Source organism: Borostomias antarcticus (genome assembly GCF_949987555.1).
Source record: "Borostomias antarcticus genome assembly, chromosome: 19".
In the NCBI taxonomy this organism is placed as follows: domain Eukaryota; kingdom Metazoa; phylum Chordata; class Actinopteri; order Stomiiformes; family Stomiidae; genus Borostomias; species Borostomias antarcticus.
Window position 1 is genome coordinate 13,232,458 of NC_140252.1, and position 19,026 is coordinate 13,251,483.

At 47.2% G+C, this 19,026-nt stretch overlaps 1 protein-coding gene across 1 annotated transcript in view; it reads left to right on the forward strand.

Moving 5' to 3' along the window:
- The window catches only part of fam184ab (family with sequence similarity 184 member Ab), a gene marked incomplete at both ends in the record, with an annotated part of 42,466 nt that extends 23,653 nt beyond the window's left edge, over positions 1-18,813 (forward strand). Inside the window, 11 exons of the mRNA XM_084453400.1 lie at positions 340-461; positions 1,742-1,892; positions 2,503-2,715; positions 4,990-5,143; positions 5,826-5,953; positions 6,932-7,116; positions 9,188-9,334; positions 13,881-13,998; positions 14,091-14,195; positions 15,419-15,657; positions 18,735-18,813. Coding sequence (XP_084309526.1) covers positions 340-461; positions 1,742-1,892; positions 2,503-2,715; positions 4,990-5,143; positions 5,826-5,953; positions 6,932-7,116; positions 9,188-9,334; positions 13,881-13,998; positions 14,091-14,195; positions 15,419-15,657; positions 18,735-18,813 — 1,641 coding nt within the window. The remainder of the gene's footprint in view (positions 1-339; positions 462-1,741; positions 1,893-2,502; positions 2,716-4,989; positions 5,144-5,825; positions 5,954-6,931; positions 7,117-9,187; positions 9,335-13,880; positions 13,999-14,090; positions 14,196-15,418; positions 15,658-18,734) is intronic.
- Between the last annotated feature and the right edge of the window lie 213 nt (positions 18,814-19,026).

The window sequence follows — 19,026 nt, forward strand, 5'->3', positions numbered from 1 at the left end:
ATGTCATCAGCGCTGAGATCATTAACCTTCTTAAATGTTTTATTTAACCTTTATTTTAGCAGGGAGTCTCATTGAGACCCAGATCTCTTTTGCAAGGGAGCCCTGCGTAAACAACACACAATAAAATATAAATACAAACATACTACGAATATAACTACGAAATACTATAAATACCTACACAATATAACATGCAGAATGTACATGCTACAGTTGCTACACACTTGATTGTAAATACAATCATGGAAAAAACGCACAAAAAACACACTTTTCTCTCATCGTCCTCTCTCTCTCCCTCTGTCTCTATCTCCATTTCTGTCTGTCTGTCTGTCTGTCTGTCAGGGAGAGATGGAGGCCCAGAAGAAGCAGCATGACGCCAAACTCATCTCCACCAAGGAGGAGGAGAAGCTGAAGATGGACAAGATGGCACTGGAGCTGGAGCTCAAATGGACCGAGACGCTGAGGTCGGTGTGTGTGCGTGTGGGTGCGTGTGTGTGGAGGTGTCTATGGTTAAGTGTGCTTTAGTTGGGGTTGGGGTGGGAGGAGGGGTTGGTCTTTGGATGGAGTTTCTCAAAGGATGAGGTTAGGAGCCTAAGCACTTAGCTCCAGTCCCAGACCTAGCCCCCTGTCCTAGTCCCAGACCTAGCCCCCTGTCCTACTCCCAGACCTAGCCCCTTGTCCTAGTCCCAGACCTAGCCCCCTGTCCTAGTCCCAGACCTAGCCCCCTGTCCTAGTCCCAGACCTAGCCCCCTGTCCCAGACCTAGCTCCCTGTCCTAGTCCCAGACCTAGCCCCCTGTCCTAGTCCCAGACCTAGCCCCCTGTCCCAGACCTAGCTCCCTGTCCTAGTCCCAGACCTAGCCCCCTGTCCTAGTCCCAGACCTAGCTCCCTGTCCTAGTCCCAGACCTAGCGCCCTGTCCTAGTCCCAGACCTAGCCCCCTGTCTCAGCCCACAGCTTGAAGGCCTCTTGAAGGTCCACTAGCGTCTTGAATAGATAATGTAAATGTAATGTAAAGAATCTGTTATTAACAGAACTTTGATCCAACACCAGGCTTCTTCATCCATGGCGTGGACTATAATTTGCTAATTTGGACTGGTTTCTCTCTCTCTCTCTCTCTCTCTCTCTTTCTCTCCCCCCTCTCTGTCCCCCCCCCCCCCTCTCTCCCATTCTCTCTCTCTATCTCTCTGTCTCTCGTTCTCTCTTTCTCTCTCTCTCTCTCTCTCTCTCTCTCTCCCCCCTCTCTGTCCCCCCCTCTCTCTCTCTCTCCCATTCTCTCTCTCTATCTCTCTCTGTCTCTCTGTCTCTCTCTTTCTCTCTCTCTGTCTCTCTTTCTCTCTCTCTCCCTCTGTCTACCCATCTCTCTATAATCCGCCTCTCTCTTTGTCTCTGTATTCATGTCTCTACTCCTCCTCCACCATTTCTCTCCCCCTCTCCTGCACTGAGCAGTTGCTAGGGAGCGTGTCTGTTTCATCAAGACTGTCAAAAGGCTGGCGGGTCCTGCTGCAGACCATGTTCACACACACACACACACACACACACACACACACACACACACACACAGATGTTCCTTTGTTTACCCAGTAACGTGGCGTATTCTGTGTACACAAATCTGCAGAGGTGCAATCACACCCTAAACACCATGTGCATTTGGAAATATAGCCTGCGTGTGCGTGCGTGTAGGCGTGCGTGTGTGTGTGTGCGTGTGTGTGTGTGTTCACGAGTCTAGCTAAACGTGTGTCAACAGGCAAGAGTGTAAGAAGCTGCGTGAGGAGCTGAGGGAGGACCACGAGGACGCCAAGCAGGCGGCGCTGGCCCAGCTGACCCACACCAAGGAGCAGGAGCTGGGCACCGCCCGCGATACCTGGCACAGGAAGGTGGAGGACCTGCTGGATCAGGTAACACACACACACACACACACACACACACACACACTTGTAGATTGTTCGCATGTGTGCTGATGTTGAGACCTTTGGGAATTTTACCTCCCCAACAGCTGATCTCTCCTCCTAGTACAACAGCTGATCTCTCCTCCCTGTACAACAGCTGATCTCTCCTTCCTGTACAACAGCTGATCTCTCCTCCGAGTAGTACAGCAGCTGATCTCTCCTCCTAGTACAACAGCTGATCTCACATCATCAACTGCTGACCTCTCCTCCTTGTACAACAGCTGATCTCTCCTCCGAGTAGTACAGCAGCTGATCTCTCCTCCTAGTACAACAGCTGATCTCACATCATCAACAGCTGACCTCTCCTCCTTGTACAACAGCTGATCTCTCCTTCCTGTACAACAGCTGATCTCTCCTTCCTGTACAACAGCCGATCTCTCCTTCCTGTACAACAGCCAAATCTCTCCTCCGAGTAGTACAACAGCTGATCAACGGCAACTTCAGTGCCACTTTATCGTTATGTGATCATTTTGCATCGGGGTCATAAGAATCAACGTACACCCGTTACGGACACGCAAACTCACCCCCCCCCACCCCCTCACCCCCCACCCACCCCCAGATCTCGTTGCTGAAGCAGAGCCTGGAGATGCAGCTGTCCCAGTCCCAGAGCTCTCTGCAGCAGCTTCAGCACCAGTTCAGCCAGGAGAGGGAGCACCTGCGCCAGCAGCTGGACGAGTTGCAGACGGAGCAGCAGCGCAGGGAGCACCGCCTGCAGGAGGCGCACTGCTGCGCCATGCAGGACCTGGAGCACGCGCGCCAGCACCACCTCAAGGTAGCGGGGCTGGGGACGCAGCCCCCAAAGGGGTTTCCTTCATCGATTAGCCGTTACACCATAAACGGCCGTTCGATTGATAACGCGGAAACTAAATACGGCGTCGGCCCTGTAGATGGCCAGCGTGACGTCGGACGAGCTAACGCTCGCTGTATCTACAGTCCCTTATCCCGGCGTAGGAAAATAAAGAAAATGAAGTCTCTCGGCCTACTGTACACACACACAAAAACTCCTCGACGTTTGTTTTCGGCAGTTCGGCCCGTGCATGCGTAGCACCCACAGAGGAAGACCGGACATTTTTCAGTTCACTAGTCTTTCCAGAAAAGAAAAAAAATTAGCAATGTATATAATGTCTATTATAAACAGACATTCTTATAGCATACTGTATCAGGGGTAAAATGGTGCTCTCATTTGGCATAAGCAAAACCTTTGAGCTAGCAGCTTTGCCATAATCCCTCTTGAAATGAGAAAGGCAGGGTAATAAAGATTAGATAAGACTATTGATCCCTGCAGGGGGAAAGTTGGCGTTTCAGCAGTTGAAAAGTACAGAAAGGTTAGAAAGTAGAGTAACACGAGATGCAGAGTAACAAAAAAGAAAGAGACACTAGATAAGGGGGGGTAGCAGCATAAAAAAGGGATATCAGGGGCGATATACAGTACATCCATATGTACAGTAACTGTACAGTATAGAATAGAATAAGATATATATGTACCAGCATACAATCATGTCTGTATTAATATAACTATGAAAGTATATAAGTCTAGGAGTACACAATATATATGTACAAGATTCAAGATTAATTTATTTGTCCAGAGGGAAATTTGTCTTGGACTTACAGGCTGCTACATACAGTGCAAAGGTGCCATAACAAGGACAAAACAAACATTAGTGCATAAACATGTGCCAACATGTGCAAACAAAGTTTAAAGTGCATTCATACATTCATACATAATACAATCAACACTGCTTATGGTCTGCGTTTAAGAGACTCACTGATAATGGAATGAAGGGGTTTTTGTATCTGTTGAGGTATCGTTTCTTGGAACTCTGTAACATCTGTAAGATATATAATATGTACCTGCATACAATCAGTCTGTATAAATACAGGTGCATCTCAGAAAATTTGAATATTGTGGAAAAGTCCTTTATTTTCTGTATTTCAATTCAAACAGTGAAACGTTCATGTATTCTAGATCCATTACACAAAGTGAAATATTTCAAGCCTTTTTGGTTTTAATCTTTATGATTGTCCAGTATGCTCAGTATGTTCATTTATACACTCAATACTTGGTCGGGGCTCCTTTTGCACAAATTACTGCCTCAACGTGGAGCGTGGCATGGAGGCAATCAGCCTTGAAATATTTCACTACATGTGTAATGAATCTATAATATATGAACGTTTCATATATTATAGTTTTGAATTAAATTACGGAAAATAATGAACTTTCCACAATATTCTAATTTTCTTGAGATGCACCTCTATATATAACTATACAAGTATATGGGTCAAGGAGTATACATACATACATACATACATACATACTGTACAAACATACATACATGCATACATACATACATACATACATACTGTACAAACATACATACATACATGCATACATACATACATACATACATACTGTACAAACATACATACGTACATACATGCATACATACATACATACATACATACATACATACATACTGTACAAACATACATACATGCATACATACATACATACATACTGTACATACATACATACATACATGCATACATACAGTACAGTACATACATGCATACATACATACATATAGTAATACACATGTATACACACATACGTGCACACCTGTATAACACACAGAACGCTCAGGCACTGTTGTCTAGTCTGCTAGTAGGCCTAGCATGGAACAGTCAACTCATAGGCTCATATACATAGATAGACCTACATATTTTTATTCAATAATATAAGCATATTTACGTGGTCGGAGTGAGTTGTGTGCGCAGCCTTTTTTTCTTAAAGCTAAATTTGGTGCTCTCGCAGATTGTTCAGTTAATTGATTAATTTGGGATCTTATTGATTAAAGTCTTATTAGCAATTAATTGATAGTCGATTCATTGTTAACATGCCACACGTCTAACACACAGACACACACACACACACACACACACACACACACACACACACGCTAGCCTGGAACATATAAAGTCATGTCTGTCTGGGTTCCTGGTGTGTGTGTGTGTGTGTGTGTGTGTGTGTGTGTGTGTGTGTGTGTAGGAGCTGGAGGAGCGCCTGCGGCAGCAGCACCACATGGAGCTGCAGTCTCTGAGGGAGGCCCACAGACAGAGCATGGAGACCCTGAAGCAGCAGTCGGAGCAGGAGCTGCAGACCCTCCGCTTCGAACTGGAGGACGAGGGCAAGGCCATGCTGGGTAAGACCTTCTCTAACCCAACCACAGGGCTGTGCCCTAACCACAACTCAACCGCAGGGCTGTGCCCTAACCACAACTCTACCACAGGGCTGTGTCCTAACCACAACTCTACCACAGAGCTGTGTCCTAACCACAACTCTACCACAGGGCTGTGTCCTAACCACAACTCTACCACAGGGCTGTGCCCTAACCACAACTCTACCACAGGGCTGTGTCCTAACCACAACTCAACCACAGAGCTGTGTCCTAACCACAACTCTACCACAGCGCTGTGTCCTAACCACAACTCTACCACAGGACTGTGTCCTAACCACAACTCTACCACAGGGCTGTGCCCTAACCACAACTCTACCACAGGGCTGTGTCCTAACCACAACTCTACCACAGGGCTGTGTCCTAACCACAACTCTACCACAGGACTGTGCCCTAACCAGAACTCTAGCTGTGCTGTGCTCGGTCTGTTAGCGCTAGAAGCTTCCCTCTCAAGCAGTACATCTGCTGTGATGAATTTGGTGTAATTAACCTGAATGGCCTCTACAGGCCCAAGGTTAATGGAGCTCCCTGTGGAACTCTCTCTCTCTCTCTCTCTCTCTCTCTCTCTCTCTCTCTCTTTTTGACTAAATGTTGCTGTCTTTGCCTCCCCCCATATCTCTCTCTCTTTCTCTCTCTCTCCTCCCCACAGCCTCCCTGAGGTCAGAGTTGAACCACCTCCACGCCTCGGCCATCGAGCACCTGCGTCAGACGCACCAGCAGGAGATGGCTGCTGCCAAGATGGAGCTGGAGAACGCGCTGGAGCAGAGCCACACGCAGGTAAGAACCGCTCCTGGACCGACTTAGAACCAGGCTGGAACCAGAACCCACTTAGAACCAGGCTGGAACCAGAACCGGTTCATAACCAACTTAGAACCAGGCTGGTGAGAGATAAAACAAGCGTAGAACCAGGATGGAACCAGACCTTGAGCGTAGAACCGAATCAGTACCAGGAAGGAGGCGTTACTACTGGGCCTTCTTGGTTGTAGAATGGACATCAGATTAAGTTTTGTCTCAAACATTTCAGACCAAACGGCTCTGGTTTACAGACAGGTCTGGTTAATACGGAGAAGACTAGTGCAGTAGAACACTATAAATCTACTGCACTATGTAAACTATACAAATCCAGTTTTATTACAGCTCTCAGAGCTCCACTGGGTAACACAGCTGAGCTCTCAGACCTCCGGTCTAATTAATTAACACAGAGAAGACGGTACAGTTCTAAGAGGTCAGGTCTGGTTAACACAGAGAAGACCGTACAGTTCTAAGAGGTCAGGTCTGGTTAACACAGAGAAGACCGTACAGTTCTAAGAGGTCAGGTCTGGTTAACACAGAGAAGACGGTACAGTTCTAAGAGGTCAGGTCTGGTTAACACAGAGAAGACCGTACAGTTCTAAGAGGTCAGGTCTGGTTAACACAGAGAAGACCGTACAGTTCTAAGAGGTCAGGTCTGGTTAACACCATGCAGCACCATTTAGAGACTTCCTGTTGTTGTTGTTGTACTGGATGTCAGCAAATACAAACACCCCAGTCAGCGCTTCCTCATGTCGCTATTGAAAGTATATTTATAGGAACGGGAGTTCAGGAGTTCTGAATATCAGCATTAACAGCCTCAACAACTGTTCAGTGGGAGGTAACTGTAGATCTGAGAGAGAGAGAGTCAAAGAGAAAGTCAAGTTGTGTCAAGTGCGTGTGTGTACTTTCATGTGTGTGTGTGCGTGCCTGCGTGCGTGTGTGTGCGCTTGTGTGTGTGTGTAGGAGCGGGAGCTGCTGGTGCGCATCTCGGGCCTGCAGGAGGAGGTGGTCTGGAGGAAGCAACACATCGCCGATCTGGACCACGAGATCCACACCCTGAACGAGAACATCAGCACCCTGACCAAGGAGCTGGAGCAGAAGGGCAAAGAGGTGCTGAAGATCCGCAGCGAGGCCAACCAGCAGATCAGGTACCGGAGGCTCAAGACCTTTTAATTGGGGGGTTAATTGGTAGCTAATTGGGAGCTTGGTCGTTACCTGAAGGCGTTTGAAAAAGCACCATAGGTCATACTTTTCCAGTGGTAGCTAGCTAATAATATGCTTGACTCATCAACTAGTCTCTCTATACATGAGCAACATTTCTATCACACTGGGTCTTCCTCAGGCAAAATGAATGATTCATTTCTTCTTTCTTTGAAGAAGACCCCTTGAGGTCGGAACGTTGCTCATGCTCATTGAATATTGCGAGCTATAATCCAGTGTGCGGAATATCATTTTCCTCTTAGATTGCTATTTTATATCTTGCCCCTGGCCTAAAGACAGGTTGGATGTGGACACAACTCTACTTTACTGTGACACAGCAACTCTATTTACTGTTGTCATATTGCCCCGTGTGGTGAGTGACCTCATCTCTGTGTGCCGTGAGCCCCTTGTCATGATAAGAGACTCAAAACGATTACGGTTATGTAGGGAAAGGTCCAAATACTGTATAGTCCATCACGTTTTCCCTCCAGGCTCTGGTTAATCATGTATTAATGATGTGTTGTTAATAGTTGATAATGTGGTTGGAGTCGGATGGCTTAAGTTGAAGGTTTGTCGGGGGTGAGATGGTAGAAGGAAGACTTATTCTGAAGACTGACTGCACATCAGCAGGCTTTGTGTGTGTGTGTGTGTGTGTGTGTGTCCGTGCGTGCGTGCGTGCGTATGTTGACTCATTTGTATTCGTCCGTTGGATTTCATGCCTTTTTCAGAGCACGTTTCATATCCAATTATGTAACACTCTGGCTGACTCCAGGAGCCTGATATAAAAATAAGATATAATATATAAATAAACGAGTGGAGATGCGAGTGCCTCCGGGATCGGACGTATTCCAGTATTACTCTGCCCTCCCCCCCCCCCCAACACTCACCCACTCCCCAGCCTGCCAGTCGGTTGGTCAGCCAGCCAGTCAATCAGCCATCCATCCAGCCAACCTGTCAATCAGCCAGCCAGTCAGCCAGCCAGTCCGGACTACAAACAATGCCGACTCAGGGGGGCCAAACTGTAATGTTGCGGAAGTCAGCATCCCAATAAAGATGTCAACACAGGAAGTGATCCCCCGTCCCTGTCCCCCATAGACTGACACTCACACCGTATCAAATATACATGTCTTTCTCGGTGAAGACGAGCACAGAGCGACGGTGGGGAAAAAGCCCGAAAGAATCATGGATTAAATTTTAATGCCGGCTCGGAGATGAGAAGGAAGTGTCATTTTTTATTTATTTATGCTGCTTCCAACTCCAGACTCCAGTCTAATAACGGCTCTGCTGTGAGCTGTAGCAGATGGGGAGCTCTTTCAGCCACAGGCTCATCCCACCCAGGTTCAGACCTTCCTTTGTGCCAGCGGCCATCAGACTCTGTAACAGTGCAGGAGCGTTCCCAGTGTCGTGGAGGTGTGCATCTATGTATAGTATGTGTGTATGTGAATTACTAGATCTATCTATACAGCCTGGATGCATGCATGTATGTATATGAGTACTCCAAGACATAATCTATTTATACAGACTGGATGTATGTATGTACATATTTTTATTCTGTTCTATACTGTACACGTGCTTTACATACGGATGTATATAGTCCCTGATCTTCCTGTTTTTTATGCTTACTACTCTGTATCTAGTGTCTCCCTAGGGGGATCATTAAAGTGTCTGTCTGCCTGCCTGTCTGTCTGTCTGTCTGTCTGTCTGTCTGTCTGTCTGTCTGTCTGTCTGTCTGTCTGTCTGTCTGCCTGTCTGCCTGTCTGTCTGTCTGTCTGTCTGTCTGTCTGTCTGTCTGTCTGTCTGTCTGTCTGTCTGTCTGTCTAATAGCCAACACCCGGCTGAGTCACTTAAAACTGCAGATGTAGACAGCAACAAAGAGAACGATTTGCAGTCAAATAAAATGGTTATGGTGCAGGAGAGGGAAGAAGCCCACAAGGGATTATAAGGTGCTTGGGGGGGTTAGGGAAGGTTAAAGATTATTTAAATGCTTTGGCCTCTCTCCTCTCTGGTCTCTCTCTCCAGGGCCCATGAACAGGACTTAACCAGGAAGCAGGAGAGGGAGTTGGTTGAGCTGAATGTGCTCCACAGCCGGGACACCCAGAACATGCTGTGCGACTTCAACAAGGCCCAGGAGCTGCTCAAGGATAAGATCTCAGCCCTGCAGATACTGTACGTACACGCGCGTGCCCACACACACACACACACACACACACACACACAAGCTTCCTCTACCGTCTATCCTCAAGACAACCACGCTACAACCACTGGACAACCCTGATTTAAATAATACTTCAATGATTTGTGAACTGTTTAATGAAACCAACGAAACAGACACAAACAAAGTAACACAGTCGGTCAGAGACGGCCACCGTCTGTCGGTAGGACGCGCGTGGCAGACCCACGCTGTCGCGCAGAGTTTGGAGAGTGAGCAGTGACACAGATGTAACTCGGCAGATGCTGACGCTGTGCAATAGAGGCTTTGCTGAGTGTGACAGACGTTGGCAGTCTACCATATGTTCCCTTCTCTGCTGGGAGGCTGGCCCCACCCATGCAGCTCTGTGTCAGACCTGACAGCGTCAATTACATCGGTTAAGGACATAAAGTATTGAGGCACTGTATGATTTGGCTCACAGCTGGCACTTATTGGACTGATTCATTGTGTACATTCCACCGGCTAAGCTAAATCAAGTACACCCCAAGTGTGTGTGTGTGTGTGTGTGTGTGTGTGTGTGCGTGCGTGTGTGTGCGTGTGTGTGCGTGCGTGTGTGTGTGTGTGTGAGAGAGAGCAGGTGGTAGGGACTATAGGTATGTTCTTACTGCAGATGGGCTTTCTGTAGGGGGGCTTAGAAGTGCAAGGGGATGTGTTCCAGGTCCTGGCTCACACACACACACACACACACACACGCACACACACCTCAGTATGGTTATATAAAGGCCTAGCAGACAAGAGGCCGCTGTCCCTGCCAAAGCTAGCATACCTATGGAGCTGCTCTCACATAGTGTCAAAGTCAATTTTATTTATATAGCATGTTCATACAAGCAAATGTTCAGTAGCACACAGTGCTTAACATAATAAATAAAAACATTGTTTATTAGTAGATAGTATAAGAAAAACAGGATGGATCATATATGGTAAGAGAGAATAGAAAATAAGTAAAATAAAACAGTAAAATAATTAAAAATGAGAATTAAAAAATTACAATATTTAATTAAAACAGGTAAAACTACATGCTGGGGGCGTAAAAACCGAAGGCTGCCTCCCCATGCCTCTTGGTCCTTGCTCTAAGAACCATTAAAAGATCAGTGCCAGAGGATTTCAGGGACCTGCTTGGTGTATACCGTAGAAGCATGCCTGGCATGTACAGTATTCAGGGGCATGACTATGGAGCGCTCTGTAAACTAATAAAAGGATCTTAAAATCTATTGCTAAAACTGACCGGTAACCAGTGTAGTGATTGTAAGACTGGTGTGATGTGTGCCCTCCTTCTGGTCTTAGTGAGGAGTCATGCTGCAGCATTTTATATCATTTGAAGTTGACTAATAGCTTTCTTTGGTAGACCGGATAGGAGAGCGTTACAGTAATCCAACCTGTCACTGATAAAAGCATGCATTAGTCTTTCAATACCAGCCTGGGAGAGAGAAGGTTTCACATTAGCAATGTTTCTCGGGTGATAAAAAGATGTCCTTGTCACATGCGTAATATGGGCCTCAAAATGACGTGAAAGCCCCGCTTCCGGGGTTGTTACACGATTTGTGTTCATCATTATTTCGAAATGATCCGTCTGCTACAGAGTTCAGAAAGCATTTCTTAACATGTGTAGTGGGGGGGAGTGGAAGAGGGGGGGGTAACAAGCCTCAGTAAGGAAAGGGAGTGTGTGCTGTCAGGGGTGACCTCATTTGGTTTTAGCTTGAATTCCGAGAGAGAGAGAAGCCTCCCCAGCTACTGTCAGAACCAACTGATCTGAGAAGCTCCCTCTGCTCCCTCTCTCCTCTCTGACAGCCTCAGTCGAGCTCTAGAAGTGAACACCGGGCTCCCGAGCTTGTCTGCTGTTGTTGTCTCCAGACCACACAGTCTCATTATGGAAGTCTGTTTCTGCCACAACAACAGCGGCAACAAAAAAAAGGGATTTTATTTTATTTTAAGTTGTAATTATGACTTGGTATCTCTTAATTATGACTTAGTATCTCATCTTCATTTCAACAGCAAGGTTTTCTCCTGAGGTATCCCAGTTACCGCTCCCTCGTTAAGCAAATCCCTCCCCCAATTAATCACTATGGCAACCTGGTTCCCCAGAGCCAACCCTGTGAGAGACTGCAGATTTCTCGCTGTTTAGGCCATATGAATATTTTATCCGACCCCCTCCTTTCTCCCTGTCTATTATTAGCCGGCGCTTTGGGTCCCGGTTAGCCTGTCTGCTGTGTGATTGGCTGTTGTTTGCTTTTTGGGGACAGTGTTTCCGCTATACCAACAATGGGAGTCGCCATGCCTGAACATTTCATAAAGGAAAAATGTCAGTCCAGGCACAGGACAGTTACTAGGCAGGATTCCTTATGGCCCGCCACCAAAGCCAGCCAGAGTCCCAGAGGTTGGGTATCTGTCCACATAGCGTTTCTTTTTCTCTGGCAGAAAAGTCCTGTAGAGCGCTTCATCACTAGACTCGCCTCGCCAGACCCAATTTGCAAGAATGCAAGAGGAATTTTGATGTACATCCATTGAAGCCCCTTGGAAATTGAAAATGAACTGAACCTCCAGAACCTTCGCATTTTTGCAAATTGGGTCTAGCGAAGCCAGGCTTGTTCAGTCGACCACAGTGATTAAAAACACAGCAGGACAACTTCTCCGCCCCTGCAGGCCAACCGCTGACAACAAACATCTACTTTGTTTTTCCATAATGATTGACTTTTACAACTGTGAAAGGAATGATGCGCACGTGTCCTGGATGTAGACTAGATGACCCTGCTGCAACAACTAGACAACCTTGCTGCAACCACTAGACAACCCTGCTGCAACAACTAGACAACCCTGCTGCAACCACTAGATAACCCTGCTGCAACAACTAGACAACCCTGCTGCAACAACTAGACAACCCTGCTGCAACCACTAGATAACCCCCCTGCTGCAACCACTAGATAACCCTGCTGCAACCACTAGACAACCCTGCTGCAACCACTAGACAACCATGCTTCAACCACTAGATAACCCTGCTGCGACCACTAGACAACCCTGCTGCAACTACTGCACTAGACAACCCTGCTGCAACCACTAGACAACCCTGCTGCAACCAATAGACAACCCTGCTGCAACTACTAGACAACCCTGCTGCAACCACTAGACAACCCTGCTGCAACCACTAAACAACCCTGCTGCAACTACTAGACAACCCTGCTGCAACCACTAGACAACCCTGCTGCAACCACTAGATAACCCTGCTGCAACCACTAGACAACCCTGCTGCAACCACTAGATAACCCTGCTGCAACTACTGCACTAGACAACCGTATTGCAACCACTAGATAACCCTGCTGCAACTATTAGACAACCCTGCTGCAACCACTAGATAACCCTGCTGCAACCACTAGACAACCCTGCTGCAACCACTAGATAACCGTGCTGCAACCACTTGTACCCCAAGCATTTAACAGTATTTGCTATTGGTATTTGACCCGGGTGTGCTTTCAGAGCCAGAAAGGTTATGATGAGACCACAAACTCTGAGCCTCCTGATCAGTCCCAGGTTTTATACTGGAAGAAGATTCTAGAATACAGAAGTATGTTGCTGTGAGGGAGAGCAGTACTGAGCAGCTGTGACTATGGATGAGAATGATATATATAAACATCCTGGCATCCTTTCTTCCTTCAGGAGTAGCTATTGGGGTCTCACCGTCTCACTCCCATCATCCGGATTTTAAATCCTAAATATCGAACATTGATATTATCGGGACGGCTCCGATAAGTCTGCGAGCCGATCGGGAGGTTTAAGATCGGATCTGTAAACCCCTCACATTACAAGATAACCTGCTCGACCAAGGTACAGACCAAGGTCCCAGATCAGATATCTCCTCCGATTGTCGGGAGAGGTGCATTGGGGATAAATCGGCCCAAAAATCCTGTAGGGTGACCCCGGCAGGCTATGTATAAATATTTAGTAGTTACTAAGCTCTACGTAATAACTAGTGTAAGTGGCTCAACCCATTTGAATTTAGTAGTGAGTAAATCTTGACATAGAAAATCCTTCCTCTCTAACTAGGGTTAGTTTGCACTAAGGCGCGGTGCATCCAGCCCCAGGCATGTACAGTAATGAAATATGTATAGACCGAACTGTTTGAATGTAACGTCATGCAGTGACTGTATCTTCCCATAATAGTAATACTGTACCACAACGCTATTAGGCAGTCTGAGATGCTGAGAGGCGGCAGAAATGGAGGCTATGACCTTTTCGTTTTCCTCTCTCTTTCTCCTCTCGCTGTCTCCACGTCGGCATAGATCCCATCTGTTCCAACACGCTTTCATCATCCTGCAAACACAAACAGATCAATAGCTGACACTTTGTCGCCGCTGAGGTTTCATTTCCATTCTGCTGCCCGGTTCTCCATGGAACCCTGCCAGAGCCCTGATCGTGTGTGTGTGTGTGTGTGTGTGTGTGTGTGTGTGTGCGTGTGTGCGCGTGCGCGCGTGTGCGTGTGTGTGCGTGTGCGTGCGTGCGTGCACTCCCCAGGCTGGAGGCAACCGAGGACAAATTCAGGAACAGAGAGAGCCGACCAGAGGACCTTCAGGTCATCGCTGATCTCAGGGAGATGGTCACAGAGCGAGAGACTCTGGTCAAGAAACTAGTGGTGAGTGGTCACACACAGACAGACATGCATCTCTGTCATTTTTTAAATATTAAATGACCAATGTAATACTACATGACCCTCGATCCTGCCAGGATGACAAGAAATTTTACCAGCTGGAGCTGGTGAACAGAGAGACCAACTTCAACAAGGTGTTCAACGCCAGTCCCAACGTCGGTGTCATCAACCCCCTCATCAAGGTGAGCCTGACACGCCCCCTCTGTTCAGCCCTGCAGTACCTCCTGGCGCCAGCAGGGTGGGCTCTGGTTTCAGCCCAACAGCTGTAGATGAAACGTCCTTCTTCCCCCGGCGCTGGCTGCAGGCGAACCGTGGTCGTACGGCGCCAAATTCACGGACGAAACACGGGGCGAACCGCAACATGCACCGCGCAAATCGGCGTCGTTAGGTTTTAACGTCGATATGATATTAAAGTGTTACCGTGACTTTGATATATAAAACACCTGTGGCCTTCAGCGCGTTCGTGCTCGTTTCTTCCTGGTTCCTGCGTGTCCAGCGAACGGACCAGGGCTCAGATCTGCTATGCTCGGTCCTTCAGGAGACCCCGGCTCCCCAAGGCACCGTGGCGCTACCCGGCTAACCAACAACCCACACCTGCAGGGTCTTCATCAGCAGCTGAGAGGAAAGGGATATCCACACACACTGGATTATAGCTCCCAGTACTTTTTTCGCCTGAAGAAAACCCTGTGTGGTCGAAACGTTGCTCACGCTCATCGAATAAATACATAAATAAATAAATAAATTCTTGGGAGCTATAATCCAGTGTGCGGAATATCCTTTTCCTGTTAGATTGGTATTTTTTTTATCCTGCACCTGGCCTAAAGACAGGTTGGATCTGCACACAGCTACTTATATATCAACAGCACCATGTTCTTCACATTGGAAAATGACTGAAGGGAGAATGTTGAATGCCTCTCCATCCCATCCCATCATGTCTACCTGGAGGGTAGCCGGTCGCATTCCAATATCAAGACCGCTGACTGTCTCGGTGGAATGGAACCCTGCCCTGCATGGTCAATACAGAAGTTTTGACTCCATCTCAGATTCTATAACTTCCAATATTTTGGTTAAGTGTTACATGTACCCCCCATGTACTGTATGTTGTGTGTGTGTATGTGTGTGTGTGTGTGTTATCTCCATGTCCTCCTAGTTCTCCTTTTGCGTTCCAAGCCATTCTGTGCTAGCGTGAGATTTCTCCAGATTCTTCCTCTGCTGCTTCCTTCCTTCCTCACTGTAGCTTCCTTCAGGTCCGAGAGCGGCCGCCGTGCCTCCAGCCGCCGCCTACGCACTTAAACCCTTCTCGGTTTCACGACAAAGACAAGCCGCATACTTTTCCGGCTAGCTCTCCCCCCCCCATCAATCCCATTTTCTTTTGTTCTCTTTTTTTTCTTCTTTTTTTTCTTCCCAAAAGAGAAAGAATGAGAAATCGGCCACCCGGTTCAGCAGTTCTCCCAACCTGCTGCGCGCGGCGGAGCTGACCGGCGCCGGTACGGGGAGCGGCCAGAGCGGCGGGCAGCAGCAGCAGCCGGCCCAGCCCAACCGCCTAGAGCCCATCCCCAACTCCCCCTTACACCACCTAGAGCTCAACACGAGCAAGCCTCTGCCCCCGCCAACCCCGCCCTCCGAGCCCAAGAAACTCATGAGGTGAGCCGACGCAGCTGACCCCCGGGCCGATGGATTTTTTTTCCCTCTCCTCTGTGTCTTCTTTTTGTATAGTGCTATTTCAGTATGTCTGTTGTTAACTTATATTGAAGAAAAAAAAAAACTGAATAAAATTCGAAATCATAAAATATTTTTAAAACCAAGCTGAGGCCCAGGGTAGACCCCCCCCCCCCCCATCTCTGAATCAGGAGGCCAGTGGTGTCACATGGGTGTTTCATTCTCCAACGCGGAACTGGCAGGACCCCGCAGTCGACTCTAACGACGTCAACACTAACGAGACTGTCTTAAAGCCCACACTGAACATGAGCTTGGAAAATGGCATTGGAATGCAAACAGGAGCATGTTGTTATCGTTTTTGTTGTCGTTTACCACCGCTGTCCCTCAACATGCTAACAGGCATGTGCATGCCAGGGGTGTCGTGTCCACTGTGTGTCTCTGTGAGCAAACTTTCTGTTGATTGTGGAAGTTATACAATTCACTTGTTTTTGTTTATGTTTGTTTGTTTGTTTGTTTGAGCTGTCGTGTTGTATATCAAGCCTTCATCCTCATCCTCCAGATTTCTGGCATGTTGCACTTGCTCTTGTTTGGGTGTGAAATGGTTTGATGTTGTACATGAGATAATCCGACTGGATCAGTTCTTACAGTGCGTGTTTCTACCATGTACTGTTCTGTGTGCAGTGATGTTTTAACACTGGGGGCTTTTAATAGTGGGGGCTTTTAATAACAACTTTCTGCTGTACTAAACACTCTAAATACCTCTCCTGTGCCTTGATGTGGCTGTATTGGCTCTGGTCTGTCCAGCTAGGATCAATTATACAGTAGCACACACACACATAGCATGACAGAACTCTCTTTCTGTGCATGCGTTGTTGAAACAATGCTTTAAGGTAATACCTGCATCAAGGCTGCACGTATACAGTAAATGTACGTGCTAGTGTGTGTGTGTGTGTGTGTGTGTGTGTGTGTGTGTGTGTGTGTGTGTGTGTGCTTACAAACTATGGGTGTGCCCTTTCTGCTGTTGCTGCATGCTGCTAGGTGTATATAAATAAGCCCTGGTGTATGGAGGGTATGTGTGTGTGTGCGTGCGTGTGTGTGTGTGTGCCTGCGGCTGCCCTACATTGTCATGGGAATGTTCCATCCCTGCATCAGACGCACGCACACACACACACACACACACACCTCAGACTTTGCCAACATCAAGCTGACCCTGATTCCTCTGAAGAAACGCACACAGAAGCACACAATAGATATATTATATATTTGCTTTCAGATGATGCAGAGAGGATCCGTGGTGCGTGGCGTGCTTCTAAGATGAGACGGCTCTATTCAGAGACAGGAGGCCCCAACCAGAGACAGTTAGAAGAGGGGATTAGACCAGTCTATTATTCTATCTGTAGTCTTATTACCATTAGACCAGTCTATTATTCTATCTGTAGTTTTATTACCATTAGACCAGCCAAACGTGTCATATTCAGCACTACACTACACTGTAGCTATAGTAGGGATAACTAGTCACTTATATTTACATTCACACACACACAAATACAAATGCATGAATTTCCTCTGTAGAAGACACAGGCCCTGGTGCTCAGGATTAAGCCTGCAGCTTCTCAAACTGTGGGTATTGACTTCCTATCTGTCTGTGTTTGCTCAATTCCTCAGTCCGCAGCTCAGGGAGACGGAGCAGGGTTCAGGCCACCTATCTCACTGCTGGGGGGTGGGGGGAGGGTGGGCTGTTTTGGTTTCTGTTCTAGAAACAAGCCGGACTCCGAGCTGGCCAGAGCAGTGAGGAGAACCAGACTCAGTGTCAATTACATAGATACATTTTTTGAAAGTATTTGAAAGTAATTGGGGTGTGACAAGGTGGGCTGCACCGGCTAGCTCAGTCGGCAGAGCATGAGGCTCTTAGATGTCAGCGCCGGAGGTTCCCAAGAGATTTCCTAACTAGCATCTCTTTGCTGCCCATCCTCTCAGAACCGTTGAGAACCGGGTCTGTCATGCAGTACCATCTCCAACCCCGTACGAGTACTGCATCACTGGCTATCGGCTAGCGGTAGTCCTCAACTCTCTTAGAGCTTCTCCACACAGTTCACAGTTGGCACATCTGATGATTAAGAGTCATCCCTACCCTACACTCATCCTCTTCTCATCCTCTCCCCCCATGCTCCAATCTTACTCACCTCCCCTCAATTCTGACCCATCGAACTTGCATGACCTTCTCCATCTTTCCTCTCCTCATCCTCTCTCTTTTCCAGACTCTCAGATGTGAAGCCCTTCATTGATAGGAGATACCTCTTTACTGTCAACAAGCTCCACCCTTTATGACCCTGAGACTAGGGAGGGACCTAGGCAGCAGCCAATCAGTAAACCAGCCAGCCAGCCACTAATATGAAGAGAACAACAAAATAAAAAGCTGCAGTCCTAGAAAACTGTGGTCTGTTTTTTGTGTTATTTTTTAACTTTTATTTAGACTGGTAATCTCATTGAGGCACAGGGTCTAATTCTCGAGAGAGACCTGATCAAGACAGACAGCAGCAATACAACACAGTGGGGTTTGGTTATAGGTTAACAGTTGACAATTTTCAGTTTATAAGGTAGAATGCAGCATCAGGATGAATTAAAAAGTAATCTACTGAAGTTTGAAGGCTAAGTGTGAATTCACATAAAGGAGCACAGCAACGGAGGAGCAGAGCGCACATAACGGTAACAGCACAGAGCATCTCAAACTCAAGGCACAATGAGGGTGCTTGTACTGTAGGTCATGTTAGAGTGGTTGCCCCAGTACTGTAAGTCCCTGATGGGACATTTACCCAGATGAAGCCAGCTCAGCAGCAGAGTGTATTGCACAGTAGAGTTTCTCCTGGACCAGTCGGCTTTCACAGTAGTTTTGTCTGGACCACTCAGCCTGTACAGTAGTTTTACAGCATCTACAGTGCCCCCCCCCCCCCTTTCTCAGGAGTTTCACTCATCTGCCTTTTGCAGCACCCTGGCCCACTGTGTCTAGCTAACTGTTTGTTGTTGTGTTGTTTTGTGTGTATTTGTTGTGCCACCGTGTGCAGCCCTCCTGAGACTGAGTCCCCAGCCGGCTCTCCCGACCCTCAGCGTCAGGAGTGGTTCGCCCAGTACTTCACCTTCTGACCTCCCTCAGCTACAGCATGGCAACCAAACTAAGATGAAACGAAACTTAAAAGACAAAACAAACAAAAAAAGATGAAAAAGAAGAATATTTTATTTCATCCGTCCATTCATTACATCTGTTGATTAATTACTTTCCACTGTGAATGGGTTTCTTTGTACAGTGATGAGTATATTTATTTTAGTTATTTATTTTACCGTTCATCTGAGTGCTGC